The following is a 23,749-nucleotide window of genomic DNA, read 5'->3' as shown; positions in this document are numbered from 1 at the left end:
ATCCAGGCGGAGCCGATTCTACGTTGTTTCATGACTCTGTTGTAACTTTGCACGCCGTATCTCGAAAGTTCACTGTCAACTTTAAATTCAGCAAGGCCGAGAGCGGCGGGCATTCTCTTCGACGACCGCCGAGTACATGTGTTGCTACGCTGCTGCAGGGTCATTCCATTCTTTGCGGGCGCAATTCAGCCCCAAATAAAAGTTTCGTTTGGAAGCCATTCTCGCTGTTTTCCTACCCGCTGGACTACAGTCAGCAATACGTGACACTCTCATTCATTGCAGCTTCAGCACTTGCTCTCTGGCTGAATCGGGTCTGTACGATAGAACACAGCGCATAGTATAGAGCGGTTTCATTGGTTATTGCGGGTTTGACGTCCCAAAGCGGCTCAGGCTATGAAGCACGCCGTAGTGAAGGCCTCCGGAAGTTTCGACCACCGGGGGTTCTTTAACGTGCGCTGACATCGCACAGCACACGGGTCTTTAGTATTTCGCCTGAATCAATACATGACCGCAGTGGCCAGGATCGAACCCACGTCTTTTCGACCAACAGCCGAGCGCCACAGCCACTGAGCCACCGCGGCGGCGCATAGTAAAGATCGATGTGGTATTTATCGCTTTTGTTTTCACCACACTAGAACTTTATACTTTTTTCTGGTGAGGTGGGGTCGCTTATTCTCCGGTAGAAATCACGGTATAGGACAGAGAATTCCAGCGCCTAACAATCCTCATGTGCCTTGTTAACCGGATGGTCTCCACTACACTACTTTAATTGATACCTGTTCAGTCTAAAGTGATTGTCTTCACATCGCTTAAGACTCCGCAGAATCACCAGCACCGATCTCTTACACAGAGATGTTCCGGGTGTTGAACTTGACAGACGCTTAACACGCCGCCCCTCCGGTATGTGGGACCGATAATCGCAGCTGCCAGAGGCCAGTAAGGGCACACTCGAGGGGTCTCATCTCTGAGAACCCGTGTCTTGCGTGTCCAGATGCCACGTGGAGAAATCACTTCTTGCCCTAGACGCGCTATCAGTGACGACGAGGAAAAAGCAGCTGCTGTCTTGTGATGACTCAGGTACGGCTAGTTGAAAGCAATATATTTGCTGTTCGCGTCAAAAACATTTATCATTGACGCAAGTGCTCCCATGGCACTACTGCCACTGAAATCACCTACTGACTAATCGAACGAATCCAATTAAATAGCGAAAAAAAAATACAATGATCCTATCAGCCGAAGTCGGTAGGATGTCTGTCTTTATTTCTACACCTAACCCCAAAATATTGTGCCATTATTTTATGCGCAGGAGACCGCTTTCAAAAAATCAAGAGAAAGAATGCTTGTCTCTCCAATTTATTGACAGATTATTGAATCATTATTCATAATGTGTTCTCTTTTATAGTAAAGCTAGATGTATCTTTAGATGAAGTCAGCAACATCTACGAGACCTGCTATCCTTCATGGGATGCTACCGTGCCGTCAAATGGAAGCGGCAACCTCGAGTTCAGTACGACACGCCAGCAGCTTTGACCCAGGAGGCTTTTTCTGTATAAGGAGGGGTTAGACTCTCTGTACGAAATTTTTTTATATGCCCCATTTTCTTTGAGCAGAAAAATAATACGATTCAAGTGCTTATCTGGAAACGGAACCACAAAATCAATGGCAACCATGTTTGTGCGAAAAAAAATTAACATTTACAATGTTCGTAACACATACCAATTTTATGACGCCATAATTTCACGATCCTAGCAATATTAGTCCAATTTTGATTGACTAATGTAGTCTTTTTTTGACTCAAGCCACCTCAAGCGAAGTACCACAAGCACGTGCAGTGCAACATGGTGGGTGATCAAGGCTCAGATCTTTTTCTGTTCATCCCATTAGCCCGCAGGCAAAGCTTCGGTGGGTTCTACACCAGCAAAGTAGTTTTCCTGCTTCGCAAACCAATATAATCGCTCATGCTTAAGCGTTCTTTTATGCTGAGCGCTTAACTATACGCACCCGTCGTTTCAACTTGGCCGCAAAATAAACGTAACCTCCGGCAGCAAGACTTGCCGCATATGTTTCTAATTTTGTCATCGTTCTTCTCACGACTGCAGTGGCATTTTTGTTTGTATTTGTTGGCTCGTTGCTTATCGCGTGCGCCTCGTGTTGCTCGAGCCGGGCCGCTCCCAGAGCACGCGTGTGTCGGCTGATACAGCGGCGTGAGAGAGAGATATCGAGGACGATGGCTGAAATCTGAGAGGCCCCCATGCCCCAGCCCGACGGGGCAGCCGAGGAGGCGCGCGGTCGGCGGTGGCACAGGGCCAGGCCCTTCGCTGATCGCGGCGCCGCAGCGTGAGTCGGCAACATGCAGTCGGCAGCGGTGGGCCCGTGGATTGTACTTCTCCTAACTACAATAGGTAAGCGTAAAGGCATCCCGCTGCTCTTTTGCAGCACGCTGCAACGTGAGATTTGCAAGGATTGCGTCTCTTTTGTTTATTGGTTTGTAAAAAACCTTATATGATGAAACGCAAGTACATGCATAAACCTTGAAAATAATCAATTTTTCACATCTCCTTGCGGGTAAATTTCTGTTTTATTTAGAAAGTACTTCGTTGAAGCTGTGACGTTGTTCACGGATCAGGTTTTTTTCGTAAAAACGGGGGGGGGGGAATATCTTTCATTCTTTGGAGTACTTCTATGTTAATTACCTTAAACAAATTTAAGAGAGCACGTTGTTGGGCGAGTCGATCGTTTAAACAAGAGAATTACGCTCCTTGTCCTCTTCTCGTTCGTGCATTTTTTAGCGCAATTCTCTTGTTTAAGTACCTTAAATGACTACAAGGAATTTGCTCTTCATTATGAGACCAATACTTCATATATGGCGAATTGATCCCGCTTCTTCCGCTACGAAATGAAAGTGGTCGCCTTTTGGAAGTGCTCCCTACATCCACATTTAAAAGGCAACTCTTTCAAAAGTTTTCATAAGCGCTGTCATGTCAGCGACTCTCCAGGTAATCAACGTGTACCGCAACATTAGTGGGAACTTGTCTGTGTGCTCAAGATGCTCTTCAGGGCTTTTTGCGTAATCTCTTTACAAAAATTTGTTTGATAGCATTCCCGCTATTTTTGGCGTGGCGGGAACAAAATGCAGTCTTCGTTCAGTGAAATTATTGGTGTTCACTTTTCTGGCTCCATTTTATTGAATGCATGCTTAACGCCTCCTGCTTTAAAAATATCTGCAAAAGCCCTACAAATCTGTGGCGCGTACGGCGAGCACAGAAAGAAAGTAGCTCGGCTGAGATGAACGCTACCACAAATCGTATTGCTTTCTCTACTGCGTAATATCACATGCCATCTTATGCAGTCAGCATATCTTCTGGCAAGCTCGAAATGGCGCCCCCTTCCACGAGGCAAAAAGACAGGATCATGCGCTTGCCGTAACATTATGGGTTCTTTATCCTTGAAACGTTGCCTCTGGATCAGGACATCTTCCGTTGCATTAAGCCACTGCATTCTGCCCGGCACAATGCACCAGTTTGTCCTAATACAGTGCAGCTTTATGCTTTTATTTGTCCATGCTGAAGACCACCAGCGCGCCTCTTTATCATTTTGTTTGTAACGCGAGATTGGACCAGTTTTATCTCGAATGATCGCAGCCACATGCGGCGGCTTGTACATTGTTCGAGATTTATTTTAGCATTTTTTCGCGCCTTATGTCGGAGATTGTTAGCCAGCTTAAAAAATCAGTGCGGCGGAGAGCGGCGGTGTTCTGTTTTCAACGACCACTGAGCACATTTGTCGCTGTCACCGCCTCCAAGTTGTTACTTGTGGGCGCAAGACAACCCAAAAGAGTTCGCTTAAGAACAGCTTCACTCTGGCCGTTCATCGTGCAGAGCGTTGTCAATATCACGTGACAATACCATATGCCGAGAAAAAAGATAAATGGATCACTGTCAATCAAATATCCATACATGCATTCACCTTTGGGTACAAATTCGACTCTTCGCGGATGACTGCGTAGTATATAAGATGACAGATTCTATAGGAGATCAAATTAAACTAAATGAATCTCTATCGGCTATTTAGTCTTGCACCAGATGGGGAATGAGACTTAATGCCACTAAAACAAAAAGCATAATTTTTAGCAACAAGAAAAAGCCACTAGATTTTTCATACATTATAGCCAATGTCCCAATCGAGAAAACTAATTGTGTAAAATACCTAGGAGTGACACTATCAAGCAATCTAAGCTGGGAACAGCACATTAAAAACATATGTCGTAAGGCCCAAGGAAAGCTGTATCTCCTCAGAATAAGATTACGTAACGCTGCTCCTAATTTTAAACTTAGTTCATACAAAACGCTCGTGAGACCAACCTTAGAATATGCTGACATTATTTGGAGTGGACACTAGCAATATTTGACAGGCGCACTAGAACGCATTCGAAACATCAGTACGCTTTGTATACTCAAACTTTTCCAGAAATTCCAGCGTATCTAACCTACTTCACAAAGCAGATCTTCGCAGCTTGGCACAGCGTAGAACAACATCAAGGCTAAAATTTCTGCTCTCACTTTATCACGGCAACAATATCAAGAGAAACATACCTCCAGGAACCAATTCGTCTCTCTTCGAGAACTTGTTCCCCTGTATTGCCTCCTTTGTATCCACTCCTGCATGGGCCCGAAAAGGGAGAGCGTGGTGAAAAGGACTGGCGAGTAATAGAAGCCCTTTTTTTGAGCTAGTTGGTTCATATTCATGTTTGAAACAGAAAAGCCGCGAATGGGACGAGGACCAGCCCTGTTGCTTTACGTCCCTTCTTGTTCTCGTCGCATTCGCGCCTTTTCTGTTTCGAACATCACTGGCGAGATGTTACGTTGTGCTGAACTTCACGCTCAGTTTTCTCATAGGGCTCACCATTTTCAGCTTTCATCGCAATCTCCGAACGTCCTTTTAATGGCTAATTCCAAGTTGCCACTTAATCAGTAGCATTTTAAGTGTAGTAGTAGTTGTAGAAGTGGCATGGTTAATAATTGTTATAAATTGTAGCTGTAGGGCATTTCTGCGTTGATAATTTTCAATACGCAAAGAAGGCTTTTGCACCCAGCACCTCCATCAAACTGTTCCGTGCTTAGCACGCACGGGGGTTTATTCACAGAGGGGATCGGTCGGAGCAGGATGGAAGCAGGAAACCTACCAGCGTCCTTCAGCTCCTTCTCTTCCTTTCTCTCTGCTGGTCAGTCCATCTTCTGCTTCTTCCGTCGAGGTTCTGTGGAAGCACGTGACAATATATATAGACCACGTCTCCCAGCTAAATGTAACCAAGCTTTTAAAAAACACGGGGTGTTCTAGCCATCTGAAACCAAATGAGGGTTGTTTAGAGTCGCGTGACCTAGTCTGCAGTGTTTTTCGTTCTTCAAGGTTGACTAACTAGTTAAGCTTAATTAACTAACTTTTTAATTATTCACTTGACGAACAAAGTGTCAATGGAAAAGTTGTAGATCGCTTTGAGAAACAGCTTACTGAGACATTTGCAGCAAAGTAAAATTTACGTAAAGTAGTTTTTTTTACCGGCCTTTAACCATAAACCGCGCAATAAGAAAAAGCTTCCACGTTACAACTGTGCCACTTCAACGTCCCAAGACGCGCCTTAAAGAATAAAATCCATTTTTTTCTGAAGTAGTTGAGTTGCCGGGTTGCGGCTCAGGGACCCATCGCGCACACACCCCGAAGCCGGTAGCTTGGCCCCCTTGGTTTTGTGTGTGTTGGCTGTTTGTCGGGGCTCCTTGAGCAGCCGCCATCCTGGCGCCGCCGAAATCGGAGACAAACGCGGCAGATGGCGGCAACGACGGTTAACCGCAAGGAGGAGGCCCGGCCTTGCAAGGCGGCGTTCGGGCCGCAAGACGCGGCCGATGCGCGGACCCCTGGGGCTTCGAGAGGGGTTCGCGTGCAATTTTATTGCTTTCGACAGCAGACAGCGTGACAGACGGGATGCCCCTAAGACGAGCAGCGAAGGGGGAGAGCGCGACCGGGGCAGTGCGCGCGGTTCGGGCAGAGTGTTTGACTTCCCTGTGCCGCCGTTGGTGTTTTTGTGTGTTTGTGTGCGCCGGTGCCGTAACCAAGCGGAAATGCGTAACGTATTCGTGGAATTCGCGCGGTGCTCGCGTAAAAAACAACCCCGTGAGCACTGGCGTGCTATTGGCTCCTTCAGTTTGAACAAAATTCTCCTGATTGGCTCTTCAAGCGCATTTCCTATTGGTTACAAAAATGGTCCTCAGAATGCTGGGAGAGTGTATTTAAGGGCAAGTTTTTGGCGCGAAAAGGAGAGGATTAGAGATCAGACGGAGGCCGGGGAGAGATCGGAGACCGGCCGGCAGGGAGATGGGAGCTCGATAGAGTCCGGAGAGACCGGCCGGCATCGGAGGGGAGTCCGGGCGAGGTCTGAGAGAGGGCTCGAAGAGAAGTCGCCATTGAGCGCTCGTGAATAAACCACATAGTCCCGAAGAAGTGTCCTGTCTCTTCCGCAACGTGTCGCCGGATCACCGAACCATTAGAAGGCTACAAGATCAACACCATCGATGTGAGCGATCATCCAACACCATATGATCAAGCAAAATTAACTGAAGTCCTATCCTCGATGAGACTTTGGGTGCACATTGGGGCAGAGAAGTGAGCGAGCAGCTGTTCACGTGACAATTAATTGAAGCTATGTAAATCGTAACTTGACGGAAACAGCACTACTAGCGGTTTTTCAAGGTGATCTAATTCTTTTGCATTGTCACTTTCTTCCTGAAGTTAATCATTAAAAAGTTAGCTAATTAAACTTAACTATTTAACTTTGAAGAGCAAAAAAAATACTCAAAACTAGGCCACGCGACTATGAACAACCCTGAGTTGGTATCACTGGACTAGGACACTTCGCCTTTTTTAAAAGTTTGGTTACATTTAGCTGGGACAGCCGGTATATACACGCGCACACACAGAGATCACTATTTACGCGGGGGTAAATAATCTCAAGGGTGGGGCCACAACGCTCGGATCCACATCCTCGGTGCGCTTCACTTCCCATTAGTGCCGGAGGTAAAGAGTTGAAAGAAATGTTGTGCTCTGAAGCCCGCGTTTTGTTTTAGCGATTGCTCGCCACCGCTCGCACCAAAATGATTGGAAGAGGGCTGGTTATGACTGCGAGAAGAGCACGGCTACAAGACTCCATGGATGCCTCTCTGCTTTGCAGCAAGCTTTTATATTGAATATTATCTCACGTCTTTGTGAACAACTTTAAAGGTTCTCAAGCTGAATTTCTTTGCCAACACTGCTTGCTCCACACAAAGATTTGATAGATGGCAGAAGCATGGCGCCGTTCATGCAGCGACGACTTTCGAAGGTTCCATTTTTATGCCGCCTGCCCCCTCCTGAATAAAGCAGGGAACACATGTCCGGCAACGCGTCCGGCGCGCCGCTCCGGTCGCCGCTTCCGAACTGCCGCACCACAGCAAGCAGGGACACACAGGGAGCGGTGAGCATCGCTGCGCCGCTCAACCCAAGCTCCGCCCACAACCGGCGTAGCACTTCGCCGCCGCGCAGCAGTGCCTTAGCGCCAGGGTTGCCAGATGGTTCCGGCCTCTGGTAGCCAAATTGGCCTGCGTAGTAGCCCAAACGTAGCCAGAAGCGAAAATTTTGCGTAGCCCAAAAGTAGCCAAAAATATTTGTTTTTGGGACGACATTTCTTAAGCCAATTAAATTAATTTTCGGCAAGAATATTTACATATTAGATTTCTTTTCCGTCTGAGGTGGTGCCCATGATGTGTTCTTTCCGTAGTTACATTTCGCATCCCTCATGCGCGCTAACCACTACGACTAACCAGGTGCGCTAACCAGGTCCTCAAGATGGGGCCGCAGTTCCACTTTTCATGTGCGGCAGTAGGGCATATCACCTGAGGCGGGTTACGACAGCCAGTCTGCACGCGGAAAAGAACGGCGGCGCTATACAACGCAATCGCAGCTCTAGTTTATAAATATTTCACCTTAAAATGATCGCGCCCACATTACACACATCGACAGTGAAAATACCTTGCTCTATACTTACGCAGCCTCACATTTCAATTTTATGCATTAAGAGAAAGGTTCTCGCTGAGAGCGTCACCTCAAAGCACCTATCGTAGGATACAACTTAAAAAAACAGCAGTTGCTAACACTGGACTGCGGTCCGCGGCGTCTTGTATTGCTCCGCTGGCCAATCGCAAGTGTAAACGAAATCAGCTTTTTAACGTTTGACTATATCAAACAATTCGTGATTAAAAATTCTAGAGCTCAATTTTTTTCTTGTCATAAGCTTCTTGTTAACGTAACAAGAAGCGTTTAAGCAGCGGACTACTTTTTCGTCGTGGAGGAATTCTGTGCGCGAAGGCTGAATATGGGCGGAGCTTCACTGCAGACTTAAGTTGTATCCGACTATAGCATGCGCCTTCTTGAAGCTACATTCCACGATATGCATGAGCTCAGAATAAATTTAGGATATGTGCCATTAGATGATAATCTATGTCGATTTCATCTTCAGTGTAACAGTACGTTCACAATAATGAGAAAAACATTTTAACCTTGAATTCCGGCTCCTTTTTCCATTTATTTTTGTAGTTCCGGATGTACATAGCCAACTTGCCCATTCTGATTAAAGTTCTCGTAGCGACGGATCTAATGCCATGTCATGCCACTAACTTCCGCCGTCCTCGTTCTTACAGTGGGTTCCGCGCCGCTCCAAAGGATGACGCCATGGCACCGTATCAGTGCACGTGGATTACGCAACGGACACGGCGCTCTCGCGTAGTTCGCGATGAATATCGAGGGCTGCACGTGTGCCGCCTGAGGCTGCAAAAAAAGCGTAGGCTCTTGCGAGTTGCGCGCTTGGTGTGTCCACCACGAGATTAGGAAGAAACAGAAGAATACCTTATTAATGCGTAAGCATAACTTTCCTCATGCGTATCTTGAGCAGAATGTGTTCGCAGAACCATGCAGAATAAACAATACAAGAAAAGAACATTCCTGGCGGTGGGTTTCCAACCAGCCACCTACCGCAGCCGAAGCGGACCCCCAAACCACTAGGCCACGTCTACGGTTAATGATTAATACGTGATGATCACGAAACCGCGCAACAGAAGCGAAACAGTAGCATTTAATGCGTACGCATTCGTACCACGTAGAGACTTAAGTTCTCTTTGTGTTTTACCTCTATTCTGGTACCATGGTCACCCGTGGTACACCGTCAATGGGAGAACGCTCACGTGTGCAGACGGCAACAGTCTATGTTCGGTGGCGCGCGGGCGTGGGTGGGGTTAGTTCGCGAATTAAGTGTAATCTATAGGCCGTGAAGTGTTTCCTGGGGGCAACTTTCACGTAGTGTCCACTGTTTATAAAAGAAATCGAAAGGCCATGATCCTTGGCCGCCTGACACACACAAGTTTTCTCGAACACAGCGTTTACAAATTGTCATTTTGTAGCAGACGCGCTTAATTTCTTTAGCCTGCAATAGCCTGCATTTTGATTCCAACATGCCTTTTATTTCTGTCCCTGCGTTATTGTAACAGAGCACATTATAACTACTTTAACATTTTTTTCACGCATAAAAAAGATGTAGCCAAAAAGTAGCCACATAGCCAAAACGAAATTTCTGACGCCAACTCGGACAAAAAGTAGCCCAAATTGGCTATTAATAGCCCAATCTGGCAACCCTGCTTAGCGCTCCTTGGCTTGGTGTACAAATATTGCAAGAAAAGACGGCATCGCCTTGTTATCAGAAAGACTGCCAGCTATACTAGAGCGGCGACAAAGCATGCCTCCTTATGTTGCGAGCTTTCGGCAACGGCACCGCTCGCGGGTGCTCCGGGCGACGAGCTCTGCTGCTGCCTGTCTGCCGTGGTCGTCGCTAGGCCTATAGCCTGCTTCGCATCGAAGCGGCAGGGGCTGGCGCTTCGGAAGTCACCTGCGCTATAATTGAAGGCCTATTCTTCACTCCGCTTTGCTGTCAACAGCATCATCTCACAATAAAATAATAGTATGGTCAGTTTCCGTGGCGCCTTCAGCAGCGGCTAGCGGGCGCCAGTCGAGCCGGACCACAGCGTCGGGCCAGCTAGCGGCAGCTGCGAGGCGGTTCTCGCAACTAATTCGCTCGTACCACAGTTGTTACTTTTACCAGCAACTCGGTATTAGCCAATGAACCAGAAAAATGATATAATTTTCTCATTTCGCTATCCCAGGGTTTATTATTTACGTCAAGAACACTCATTCGCTCGTTTTTATGACGCCGGCAGACGGGATCCAGGCTGGCCGGCCGGCAGGCTCGGCTTACTTCACGTTCGCACAAGAAAATACAGAACAGCCATGCTACCAGAAAGGATGCTTCCTAGAATCGAGCAACGACAGCATGCCTGTGCTAGAGTGGAGCTTTCTGCAAGAACATCGCCTGCGGCAACGCCGGGCGACGAACTGAGCGCTAGTCCCCGACTGCCCTAGTCGTCGCTAGGCCTAGTGGTTTCGTATCAACGCCGCAGCCGAGGGCTCTTCGGGACTGGCCAGCGCTCAAAAAAGGTGCTACACTCGGCACCCCTTGTTCGTTCTCCCAAATCCGGGACTGTTTGAACGAAGACATGGTGTTCGGTGAAAACAGCGCTGTCAAACTAGCCTTACAATTCAGCAGCCGACACACCGCTCACCACTGTACCTCTGTCGTGCTCACCTGTGACGTCGCGAACTCGACGTCGTCGTGACGTTGGCGCTCTGCGCGCTCGCATTGGCTGCCACTGCCCGCCGGAGCGGCGTGCCGGACATTCGCCGGACGCGGTGCACCGGACATATCTACGCGGTTTGACGCGTCCGGCGGTCGCCGGCTGGCCGGAGCGGCGCCGCCGGACGCGGCGAGCCGGACCGGATTCGGAGCGCTCGCCTGACATGTGTCCCCGCCTTAATGATGTCCAAGACGTTGCCAAAGGCGGCACTTTTTCTTGCACCAAGCGAGGAAGAAAACCAAAGTGCTATAATGTAGTACAACAGAGCAGGCACTTGGAATTCAGCACAGTAGACGTTTTAACACATCACTGGCAGACGTTGCCCTAGTTGGCACTCAACTTAATGTGCGTTTCATGCACTTAGGTTCGCTTTCGGCCGATGAGACTTCAGATGAGACTAGCTGATTAGGCAAGTTGGTTGTTCATTATGAAGTCTGCAGTGCTGGGAAACACGAACAACACTAATAGCGCATGGGGTGCCTCTGTGTTGTCCGTTTTTCCGAGCGCGGCAGACTTCATAAAGAACATCAGGGAACGCGTTTTTCTTTGATGCAAAAACTGGTATTTTCACGTGGTAATGGCAAAGGCGGTGAGAAAAGACGATCCATCTGATGTGTCACCGAAGCAAACTCTTTATTCAGCTGCATTGCGCCCACAAAGAGCTTAACTGGGTGGCGGCGCCGATAGCAACAAACGACCAACAAACATGATCATCGCCGTTCTCCGCCTCACACCATATTCGCCGGTTCGCTTTTCGCCATGATGATAAAACGGAACGTCATGTTTTCTTGGCAAGGGCTCTGTGGCCTGAGAGCATGAACTACAACGAAGAAGTATGCTTTCAGAAGTCAGGCACAATAATAGAGCAAGTGCTCAATGCGGGCGGGTGCCAGGTGTCCATCATGTTTTGACATCGCTCTTTCCTCAAGAACCTATATTGGTAGCCTTCAGCGTCCCGGCTCACATACTCACGTGCAAAGGTGAAAAAAACAAGCAGGAACTTCGAAAAACAACTACAGCCGAAAATAACTAATAAAACTAGACAAACGATTAAGCAAGCTGTCCCATCTAACTTCAGTCCGCGTATGCGTGTGCTAATAGCCTTGGAAGGGAATGAACGTGATTGTAATCAATTACTTCCTGATCATTGTTTTTCGCTTACTTTATTGTGGCTACAACTAAGCAGTGAAATGAGTAACATTTAAGATCAAGCAAATGTGCGTAAGCTACCGCGGAGGTCAACTACCGACCCAGAAGGTGCGAGTTCTATCCCCGCCGTAACGGTGGTGTTTCGATGGAGTCGAAATTCTAGATTCTCGTCTACTGTACATGTCGGTGCACGTTGAAGAACCCCGGTAAGTCGATATATCCGGAGCCCTCCACTACGACGTCCCTGATTGCCTATCGGTATGTTAATCCCCATAAAATCAAACCGTGCAAGTATTAGTGCAATTATTGACTTCTTTTTAGCGACTACCAGCAGTCAGCGTACGACAATCTTTTCCTCAGCAGAAAGGCGATACAGAGGAATTATGCTTTATTTATTTATTTACACACAGCGCCACAGTGGCACTGCAGTGGCAGGTGGGGGGGGGGGGGGGGGGGGTTGCAGGTTGTACAAAGAAAAAAAAATACAAGGGCAGTCACAATGACAATGGAAAAACTTCATTGTCAGTAATACTAACAAGCTATGAAGATAAAGCATTCTATTCTCGAACAGTGTGAGGAATAAACAACATGTACATATCGGTTCTTCATCTGAATTCGCGCACTTTATGGTTGTGACAACCCGCTCGGAGCTGTAGCGTGGATGAAGAATGTACCTATTGTAATATATATTCTGAAAAAGTTTAAGCCTTAGCTTTCTCTTTCTTCCTTCAAGGGGTCCCCATTCTAATTTCTCTTTTATGCCAGACACACCAGTGCATTTACTACAATTCCCAAAAACATAGCGGGCCGCTAAGTTCTGGACTCTTTCTAATTTTTGTCTTTCGGTCTTTGTCGACAGGTCCTACACAATACAAGCATATTCCAGCCCAGACCTAATATACGTTTTAAATAGTAAATCCCCATAAAACACACGCACAGAGCTTCAATCACAAGCATTATAAGGAAATACAGAGATATTCAAAATTGCAGCGAGCTAACACAACAGAGAAAAGACCCAAGAAATCTGGATCAGCTTTTGTGAAGACGCTAGCTTCTGGAGTGGTGTGGAGTGCTCCACTATTTTAAAAGGCTGAGCAACAGTGGTGTTGTCCTGGTAGTCGTGCTCTAGGTTATGTTCAAAGCACAGAAGCGATGGTTCTACAACAGTGAGCAATTAGCAGCTGGAAGTGCCCTTTTTTTGCAGGCGTCTCGTGCCGATTCGTATTTATCCCAACACGACGCTCACGAAAAGACAAGCCAAGTGGAGGCGAAGGGTGACGAGTACATTCCCGAAATTCTCCCGGACAGTTCCTTAATAGCATGAGTTGTTAATGTGACAGCAAATTCTTGAAACATCTCACTTCCTGCATTTAAATGTGGCTGGTAAGAGAATGTGTGAAGTTGCTATCGATCTTGATGAGCAATACTACGCAGGAACAATGCCGGCCAAAAACGCTACCCCACCCTACCACCGAACCAATATTCCGGCGCCGCTCCTTGTTGTTCTTTTTTGTACTTTCAATATCGTCGGTTCTTTCCGACTGTCTTCTACTTTCAGCAAGGAATAATATGCCAACAAGACAACTGAGCGAAGAACAGCACAATAAGAAGTTCTTAGCTATGGAAAGCACAACACTAGCTGGAAGAATTTCAGTTCAGGGTGCAAAGACTGCTTTACAGAAATGTTAATCAACCTCGCTTGTATTTGCTCTCCAGGCGCTAATATGTTTGCGTTTTTTTGTTGCCGCCTTCATGTTCTTGTTCGCGTTTAATTCGTTGCTGATAGAGCCAACATCATGAGGAACTTCCCTTGGGGCAAGTCACACCCTTTTCCACATTTCAGGCAGTCTGGTGTGGTGTAGCGGTCAATTCTGCTTCGCTCTTGTCGTTTGACGGCAGCTTGCATTCTCACTGCATTGTCAAAACCATTGTATTGACGTCATGCACACCCTGCGGCAAATGTTCAAAGGCACGTATTTCGGCAGTTTTCCTGACTGTCAGCATCACACAATTCTGAAAGCCCAGATTGAATGCTCGTTGTCTGTTTCCCCCGAAGCGAAGATTCAGATTATGAAGGCCTTTTACCATGCAATAAACTTCCCACATTGACGAAGCACTCAGGCTTACTCCTAGAGCCCTTCAATCAACCTACCTGCCGAATGTCACCTTGTGTTGTAGTGTTGCCTTTTCACATTTGGTGACTTCTTGCTGAACACAGCACAAGAGCCGCCACTGTGCACTGTTGAACAAAATGTGTCGGTACGATGTACCCTCTAAATGTCTTTCACGAGGCAGATGCTTCAGGCTAAGTCGAATAGTTTCATAAACGGAGGCTAACTCAAAGTATCAGCGACCTTTAGTTCACGAGGCTTGTTACTGTGTACTACACAAACTATTTCGCCTCAGATAACAAAGCATCTGCCTGAGGTCTTCTATTGCAGTGAGAATTGTGCACAGGCACTGGCATCGATTTCAAACAAACATGATTTTTTTTCTGGAGATCCTTCATTTTCGTGGAAAGCTAGTGTAGATTCCGCTAAAGGGAAGCAGCCTCGCATTGACTCTGTGGTTTCTAGTTCCCGGGAGCACAGGGTGGTATCAACTTCTATAACCAGTTGAAATGATTTGGGTCGCTGGCCAGCCCTTGGGATCAAGCGACTCGGAAACTTTGGATGGTGTGGTGTTCAATCAATTTGACGCAACTGGTTCCCAACAGTTGCGAAATCGCAGTGGGAGGTAGCGGTCCCCTCTAATCCAGCCAGTAGGAAGCTTCGTGGGCGGGGGACTCCTACAGGTGCGTTTCAGGGCCCTCCTAAGGTGTCTCGATTATGAAGGACACGCTATTGCAAAAGGCCCGGACAGAGCAAGGACCCCACATTTTCCTAAGGTGTGCGAAATGACTAGGGCAGCCTGCAAGCTCTCTCAAACCAGTTAAAAGGAAGCCTCGTGGACGGGAGATTGCCACAGATCTGTTTTAGGACCCGACCTGTGGTGTCCTTCAGACCCTTTGTTGACTAGATCTGAACAAAGCTGGAATTAAGCATTTTCTTAAGACGTGCTGTAATGGCTAGGGGAGGTTGCAGGCATCTGTGATGTGGTCAACGCGAAGCCTTGTCAGCCAAAGGATATCGTGATCCTTCGTATTCTGGGGCCTGCCCTGGGGTGTCTCTGATACGAAAGGTCCTCCGAGTTGTGCAACTACTAGTGTGAAATAGAAAGGTTTGAAATTTCAAAGATTTTTCACCGTCGTTCACAAGGATGTGAGTGACGGATGGACGCAGACTTTAAAACCCTGGGGGTTGCATGCGCTTCCTGCGTAACTCTAGGTTAGTTGCCTGGTCTGTGGACAGCCTCTGCCACCTTCGCGATGTGAGCTTTGACGAACCCTGAGGGCGAGAGCTATCTCAGTGAGCTAAGCGTGGGTGGCTTAACGCCAAATGTGCATGCATTGGCGCGCAGCAGGGGAAACCTCTACCAAACATCATACTCTAGTGATTTACGAAGTCGTGAGGTTAACCCCGCCGTTGCTGCCCATTTCGTTGTGCAGAATGACGCCTAAAGTGGCGGAGTCGCTCAGGAGAATTTGCTGACAATCGTTTGGCGTTGATAGGGGTTTCCGGCGGTGCAGAGTGACCATGCGCCCCGGAGATGGGTGGGAGACTAACCCCCTTGTGCGGCTTTCGGGGTACTAACTTCCGGGCAGCGGAACTTCATCCCATGCTGCACTGGCGGAAATCGCCAAGCCCCGCATCCCGCCGCTGAAGGCGGAGCCGTTCCTCCGTTGCTGGAGCTCGTGCTTACAGGACCGAGAGTAAGTTCAAAGCTCTCAGGCAAAAGATGTGGCGGCGGACTGCACCATAGAAGATGACGATGGACTTAGAGGAACTGAGAGTGAATTTATTCTTTGAGGAAATGATGCTGCCGAGGGATGAAACTACGGTAAACCTGGAAATCCACGAGGGGTCGAGCTCCCTTAAAAAATTTGCCACTAAGCCCTAACGGCGTAGGTCAGGCATCTGGACGGGTAATATGACAGAAAAAGTTCGATGTGGCTTCGAAAAGAGCACATTGAGTTGGCAGTGCCGCATTGCATATTTATAAAAGGCATCGCTTTCACTGCGGCGACCGCTGTTAGGCGCCTGTTTCTCGTTCCCCCGTCGATGTGGCATAAGTAGTAGTAGTAGTGGTGGTCTGCGTAACCGGGCGGTTTCTCCAATAGGAACAACCGGAAGTGAAGTTACCGTGAAAAGAGGAGTATATTAAGAGAGCAGAGGAATGCGTGGCTGGAGAGTGGTTACCACCGGAACCATCCGGAGAGTCCGGTGGAGAGAGTGAGGCATTCAAAGCCGGAGGGTGGCGCCCAAGCTGTAAAAACTCGCTCAAAGTATGAATGCTCCTGGACCACCGAAGAGCCCACTCAAATACCCCGACAATGTTTTCGTGGTGACCGGTCCAGTTATGGGAGACGGCTGTTTTACCGGCGGTCAACGACGCTAAACTTCACATGAGATGAACGGCTCTATCCAAAAGAAAGCTACTCTGGACAGTTCATAATGCGGCAGATCAAAGCAAATACCTACACATGGTGACTACCAGAAGAGCACTGAGCTTTAAATGTGGCTTTCGTGTATATTGTTCCCTTCTTCCCTCTTGCTGCTTTGAATAAATATACGAATTATAGGGACAGCTAAATTTAGCACCAGCACATGCAATATAGATGTAATACAGAAAACAACCCAAGAAAAGCGTCCACGAACGTCTTTAAGTATGCTCAAACATTGGCTTAACGTCGCAGCTCCATCGGTGTCCAGCCTCTCGCTGCGTACCACATCGCGGAACGACGGTTGCTCCGACCAGGAAATCCACGAGGCGCGCGCTGTGCTGCTCGCCGCCGTGGAAAGGGTGAGCGGCACACTAAGCGAGATCGTCCCGGTGCCAAGCGTGTCCGCAAATGGGTACATACTGTACAACGGCACCCTCTCACCTCTGCGCCTGACCGACGTCAACGTGACCGCCGAGCATGCCGTCTGCGAGGAGAACGTGCGGCACTTCCCCTTCGTCATCGCCGTGAGCACGGTAAGGAGATGTAACTGGGGCCTTATTCTATGAGCTGTCCCTTTTACATTGTCCATTTTACATCTATGTGGTCCTCTTAAGCTTCTGTGTGAAGCGAACCGGCTATTGGGTGGTTGGAGACCGGATCTCACTATTCGCTGCCATTAGAGAGTATTAGTTTTGCGGGCTTTGCGCAATTGCGTGCATAGAGGAATAGCGGGTCCAAAGTGCGCATGCGCAGAATGCTAACGGGGAATTAGCGTTAGCGTTCGCACGCAATTTTCAGAAGCCGCCGCGGTGGCTCAGTGGCTATGGTGCTCGGCTGCTGACCCAAAGGACGAGGGTTCGATCCCGGCCGCGGCGGCCGGAATTTCTTTGGAGGAGAAATTCTAGAGGCCCGTGCACTGTGCGATGTCAGTGCACGTTAAAGAACCCCAGGTGGTCGAAATTTCCGGAGCCCTCCACTACGGCGTCTCTCATAGCCTTAGTCGCTTTGGGACGTTAAACCCCATAAACCAAACCAAACCAATTTTCAGAAGTTAGCGTTGCGGCAGTTGCGGCTTTTGCGCCCTAAGCGTGAAAACATGGCGCTGTACTTCCAAGCAAGAGCCGCCCGCTTCAGCCGGTTCAGCAGTCCTTGCGATTCACCGGCAACTACTGGTATTCTTGCTTTCCGCTATGACTTACCTTGCTTCGAAGATTAAATTTAAGCTCAATTCAGCCCATTTTTTTTAGATACCCTCACGATTCTTGAGTGCTCAAGCCTAATGGGACCTCAAGCTGCACTGCTACCGTCTGGAACTGTCCGGAACGTAACACAAACGTCCGGAACGAAAGAAAAAATAGATTTCGAGCTTTGTCGCGGTGCTTTATACTCTTAATTGTAGTAACAAAGCAATTGACATCAAATTTGCAAATGTTTTTTGAACATAAGGCGCCTTGTGTTGAAAAATTTGTTGTTCAAACGGTTTGTAGTTATAACATTGCCCTGACTAGATGGCGCCACTGCTATGCATTTTGATCTCAGTTTATTTCAATTTTGGGTCATTTTACTGGGGAAAATAAGCGGAGCTGTACGGATTGCCTTAAAGGACTGGTAAATATTATATTTTAGCAAGTTAGCGGCAGTGGCAACCATTTTAGAAAGACCTTTCGCCTTCATGTAAAGCAAATCACGCTTACCGTTTTCAGAACGCTATACTAAAACTCTCTTTGGGAATACGTTGCCTGCGGCACACTAACGTGATTTCCCTTAGGTCCTCTATCACGCTAACACTATACTAAAACTCTCTATTCGCTTCAATATGGTGCAAAGAGAGAGAGAGAGAAATGGACGGAAAGGCCGGGATGTTAACCAGGCGATGCCCAGTTGGCTACCCTACACTTTGGGAGGGGAACAAAGGGGGAAAAAAGGAAAAAGAGCGGCAATGAAATGAGTTTTCGAAGTGTCCAGCGACCACCATGTCACGGGGACAGAGGGCGCGCACTGAAACCTTAAAGATTATAGACGGGAATACAACCCTGAGTCCCTTAAGAATCTCAGGATAAAATGCAGCAAATGGTGAGGTGCATCTCAGTGCTCTTTAAGCAACAGACGACCGGATCTGACAACTAGCGTCCATTGGCTCCGATATGCAGGCAATGGTGATGTCCGGTCTTCAACCACAGAAATGGCCGGTTCGCATCACAAAGCAGCTTCAAAGCTGCGAGTATATCTGAGCGACCAGTTAGAGAGGCCCCAATAGACGTAAAGTGGACAACGGATAACGGACAACTAATCGAAAACGGTCCCTGGTCTCCACATGACAACCACCCTTTGACTTGTTTGTACCATGTTTCATCCTGTTTATCAGCCTCCTTTCTTGTATTTCTTGAAATTACCTGAATGTCAGCCCACTGGTGCAGTATTGATCGAGAAACGATACTGTCTTTCTCTACCGAAAAAAGAATAACCTTGGCTTTTCAGGCCTTTAAACTTTTTACTTTCCCATGGAACCTGGCATATTATGCTCCGCTCTGACTTACTGCCTACCTTCGAGCTCATCGACTGCGTGGTGTCCAAAAAAGGTCGAATTTGCTTCGTAGCTTTTCTCAACGCATGGCTCGCTTACAAGCGCGCGCAAAAGGGAGAACCTACGGGGGTTAATGCAAAGGCATCGAATGAACATGGGGACAGATCGAGCAGTGCAAAAAATATCGTTACACGTTCAGCCCATTTTCAAAATCCTTAAAGGAAATTGCCCTGAGTTATAATAATAAGAAGAAATTTTATGGTTGCTCTGAAAATGCTTCTTGGTGGGAGCAATGTGGGCTGCTGCGGACTTCTTTCTGCTAGTTCAGGGCCCGCACGGAGACGGCCGCCGCACAGGCTCGGTGTGCAACGGTCCGGTCTTGGACGACCTTCTCGTACGTGAATATTTAATCCTGTGCCTATGTTCCGGCTTCAGTAAGCAGTGGGGTCTGACTACTGCGTTAGAAAGCACTTAATCCCCGCTACACCATGTATAATCTATCAATTTTGTATTAACTTCGGCAAGTTGTCACCATCTTCAGTGATCCCTTAACTCGTCCCGCTTTCCCCGTGAGGGGTTGCCGTGGCTATCACAATTGTCTCCGTTCATGCCACTCCTTATACCGTCTATCCATCCCTTTCAGCTGATTTCAATACCGAAATTAATTATGGATTTGAGGATTATTTCCAAGGAATTTGCAAAAAACTCAATAATGTTGCGGGTTTCCTATATTCTACCGATTTTTTTTTACCACGGCTGTACAGCATAATCAACTTTATTTTTGAACCACGTGTTTTCGACACAGAGCTCGAATATAGGCAGGACACTTTTAGTTGGAACACAAATATTTCTTCATTGTATCTATATAGGCCCCTTTTCATACTTTCTACAGTAAAGTAATAGTAAACGTCATTAAGAAAAGACTGCCTTATTATTGTTCTAGCTTTTGCGCAACCTTCGGGGAAAGTAAGCCTAACTAAATTATAGCAATGGGATTTTTACTGAGGCTAATCAACGAGCTCTGATTGAATTTAGCGATCAGGGTGTTACAAATTGATCCCATACGCCAATTCAACCATTGCTTACCAGCATAAACCAATATAATTTAATTTCCACATGTGTGATTGAAAACATGAAACGAAAATAGATTTTTTTTTTGCCGGCGCGTCAACGCCGAAGAACCAGAAAAACTGCGAAGGTGCACAACAAATCATCAGACTCGCTTTGTCGAATGCGCGGAAGGCGTTGCTTATTCCCTGCCGTTCAAATGTGGATAAAATTACATAGGACAGACCGGCAGATGCACTAACGAAGAACTCAAAGAACATAAAATTAGCGTCGATCAAGCACGCAGGCATATTGGAATACATGTAAGAGATTGGACATCCAAAACTTTCATGGCTGAGTATGCACAATGTAAAGTGATCAGTAAAGACGCCGAGCAGCTGGTTCGCGAGATAGTAGAGGCAGCCGAGATAACAAAGGTTGGAGATGATTGTATCAGCAAACCATCTCTACTTTTGACAAAAAAGGAACTGGAGCTGTTGGGTGTACGACGAATCTCGTGATAGTGATGATACGTGTGGCAGAAGTCACGTGTCTGTGTCTTGTGTGGTTCGCAACAGTGTATAAAACGATGCATGCCTCGAAATATACTTGCTGAAAGTCGGCGGTTGTTGTGTGTTCTTGTTCTATGTGCCTAGTCAGTGTTTCTTGCGCTGTTACTTGAAGTTGTGTAGCGTGCCGGGGCACTAAAATTTGTTATGTTGGGGGCGAAATTGTATCCTTAGCGTATATTCGAAATACATTTTTGGAAACCTTAACATCAACCTTACATTGCGCAGAAGCCAAACCCAAAGCAATGACACCTCATTCGCTTCTCTGCACTCTGAGGACGAAGGGAACCACCTGTTAGAATTTTGTGTGCCTGATCCTCGACAACTGCAGTCATGTGCCCCTATCCTTATATTCGGCCGCATAAACGCAGTGCAGCACGGAGAGTCGGCTTTTAAATCGGGACCTGTTACTGGTACCACCATGAGCAAAAGTAAGAGAACCCCCCTCCAAGTTCCGACCCGTGCCACTCTGCGCGGAAGCGCACACACGCAGAGCAGCACGGATCGGAGCTTGGAGAGGGGGGGGGGGGGTGTCTTACTTTTGTCTACCATGGTACAATCGCCGCTACGGCGAAGAACTCAGGAACAGCAGTATTGCCAGCCCGAGCTGTTCACAATCCCAACTTCACACTTAATTCACAGCTCAGTTAAAGGCATAAGCGTCCTCGCTCTGCCGTAACCGCATAATGTGTGTCGGCTCATGGCTTTATGTTGCTATGAAACCAGAGGTGCTGTAGCAGTTTTACTGTACGTGAAGACGTCAACCATACCGTCAGGGAAGCGACAAAGGGCTGAAATGGACAGTGATTTAAAAAGCTGGCGACTTTTATGCAGAACGTGTAGTTCTTGCAAATGTTTAGATATGTTCTCTTCTGGTGTTTGTCATACTGTTGGATGTTTAGCTGTATCCCTATTTTGCTAGTGTTTTCTCTCCTGCAAACACATTGAATCAATTTTAGTAGTGCTCAAATTTGACACTGTGTAGATAGTGCTGGTCTTATATTTCCCTACGCATGTCTTTTTGTTGAATTTGTATTGTACTCATCACAAAAACTCTATCTTCGTGTCGGCAGGAGTGATAGTGTTCCTAACAAACAAAATAGCCCTGTAGCTGATTTTCTGATTGACGCTACAAGCGTAAACGTTGTAACTTTTTTGCCTTCAGTTCTCTGAATGCGTCTCGCTTGTTTTTTTTTCTCCCGTCATACTAGAACGCCCAGATGAAAGGCATCTACGAGTACCACTACGCGGGCAACAACGTGACGACGCCCGAGGAGCGTGGTCGGGTGGGAGTCACATTCACAGGGGTATCGTTCAACGGCAAGCTCACACAGCATCTGGGCGGAAGCCATGCTGAAGGTTCTTCGAGGCCGGAAGTGACGCGTGTGGAAGTCACCCTTAGAGAGTACCCCTGGTTTTCGGGCATAGCTACGGGCCCCCTGAACCCGCAAAGAAGCGGGGTGCCCTACTTCGACATGATGCAGGCGGCCGATCGCAGCTTCGTGCCGGTCTTTGCCAAGTTGCCTGAGACGCACGTGCTGCCCGCGCTCAAGGCGGCGCTAGGAGCAGAGTAGCCGCCGACATCGGAAAGATACTGATGGCACGCTGCAAATTAAAATGTCTTTGCACCCTCTGCCTGTCCTGAATCGAAGTGGTCTTCTTTATTTTGAGCCATATTCATGTAGAAGAAGCGGAGCCTGGCCTTGAATGCAGTTTGTAAGATGATTGTGTTCGAAAAGACAATTTTGCGTCATAGTGGAGGGATAACAAAGCCATGAAAAAGAAATTGGAGGGCGCACTTAGCTCCGCCTTAAGGGTATGACACAGTAGCGAAATCAGCTAATTCTCATCTATGCAGTAGGTCATTCTCTATTTTATATGCATAAATCCCTGGGAGTCCTCATACCTCTCCTGGTACAGTGGTGCCACGATTATGAGACGTGCCACCATCCTAGTTTCTGGCAGGTGCTCCCAGCGGTGGGCCTTGTGCGACCCAGTTGGCTCTTTCCGTGCGTCCAATCATTAATTTAACTGCCACCTGCTAATACGCGCAGTTGGCAGTTTGTTCACTATCCGCTGGCCAGCTTGGAATGACGCCGCAAAGTCACGTCACCTTCGTGGCCCACCGGCCTCCTATGCTGCTCTCTGACCGCTACCTGCCAGAGTCACTGTGTTGATTTTTCGCTGCCAACACCGACGCCCGATTTTAAGGCGGAAGCCTTTGATGCCTCGTCGTTGTAAGCAGGAGTTGTCGACAGAAATGCCACGCTTTTCAATTGGTCGAAACGGTCATGACGTCACAGTGCGCGAATTTCAAACGGGGCCAATTGGACTTTGGCTAGTAACCTTGCAACCAATTAAAGGGATCGTATAGTGATGCTCCAAGTAAGCGGGAATTAGTTTTGTTAATTGCTTAATTACCCAATTACCCTAATTAACCTTTCTAGTGAGGCGAGATAAATAAATAAAATTAAGTAAAAAATTGGTTGAGTTCGGGAATCGAACCCCGGTCTCCGGAGTGCGAGACGAGCATGCTAACCACTACGCCATGCCAGCTTTTTTTCTTTATTGCCTGTCTTTGGCTCATGACATTGCACAACAAAAATACACATAACGCTATATACATACGACACTGTCGTGGTCAGCCAGCACGAGACTGGCTTCGTCAGCTTAAAATTCCCGCAACATACGCCATGCCAGCTTTTTTCTTTATTGTACGCCATGCCAGCTTTTTTCCTTTATAGCATTTTCACAACGGATACAAAGAAGTAAAACATGTCAGCAACACATGCACTGACACGGCAGGTTAAATTTTTTTCAGTTCAACCAAGTCATCCAACACATTTAACCAAGTTGGCTGATCAGGCAGTGCCTGATACACTTCCCTCAGACGTATGACACCTTCAATGAAATTATCGCGTGGAGATCTCACAACTACTTCTGCATTGTTGAATTGTGTGCTTGTTTTCTATAAACTATCGAGGCCAAGGAGCATAATAGTGTCATAAGGGATGTCCTGTTTTCCTACCGGTAAGAACCTGATGCCATGCGGGTGTAGCGGTAAATATTTCTTTAAGGTTCTTTGAAGCACATCCCAGAAAAAAAACGCATCCCAACAATCTAAAAACACGTGATCTATTGTTTCAGGTTTTTT

General features: G+C 47.4%; 1 protein-coding gene across 1 annotated transcript; it reads left to right on the top strand.

Annotated features, from left to right (window-relative positions):
- The first annotated feature begins 2,244 nt into the window (after positions 1–2,244).
- On the top strand, positions 2,245–22,241 carry LOC149328314 (uncharacterized). Its single transcript, XM_089559997.1, has 3 exons — positions 2,245–2,402; positions 16,708–16,988; positions 21,807–22,241. The coding sequence occupies exons 1-3, from the start codon at positions 2,351–2,353 to the stop codon at positions 22,167–22,169; spliced, it is 696 nt and encodes a 231-aa protein (XP_089416123.1). The 5' UTR covers positions 2,245–2,350; the 3' UTR covers positions 22,170–22,241.
- The last annotated feature ends 1,508 nt before the right edge of the window (positions 22,242–23,749 follow it).

The sequence above is a fragment of the Amblyomma mixtum genome, chromosome 9 (genome assembly GCF_055824585.1).
Source record: "Amblyomma mixtum isolate Tamu chromosome 9, ASM5582458v1, whole genome shotgun sequence".
Lineage (NCBI taxonomy): Eukaryota > Metazoa > Arthropoda > Arachnida > Ixodida > Ixodidae > Amblyomma > Amblyomma mixtum.
This window is presented reverse-complemented; position numbering and strand designations above follow the sequence as displayed.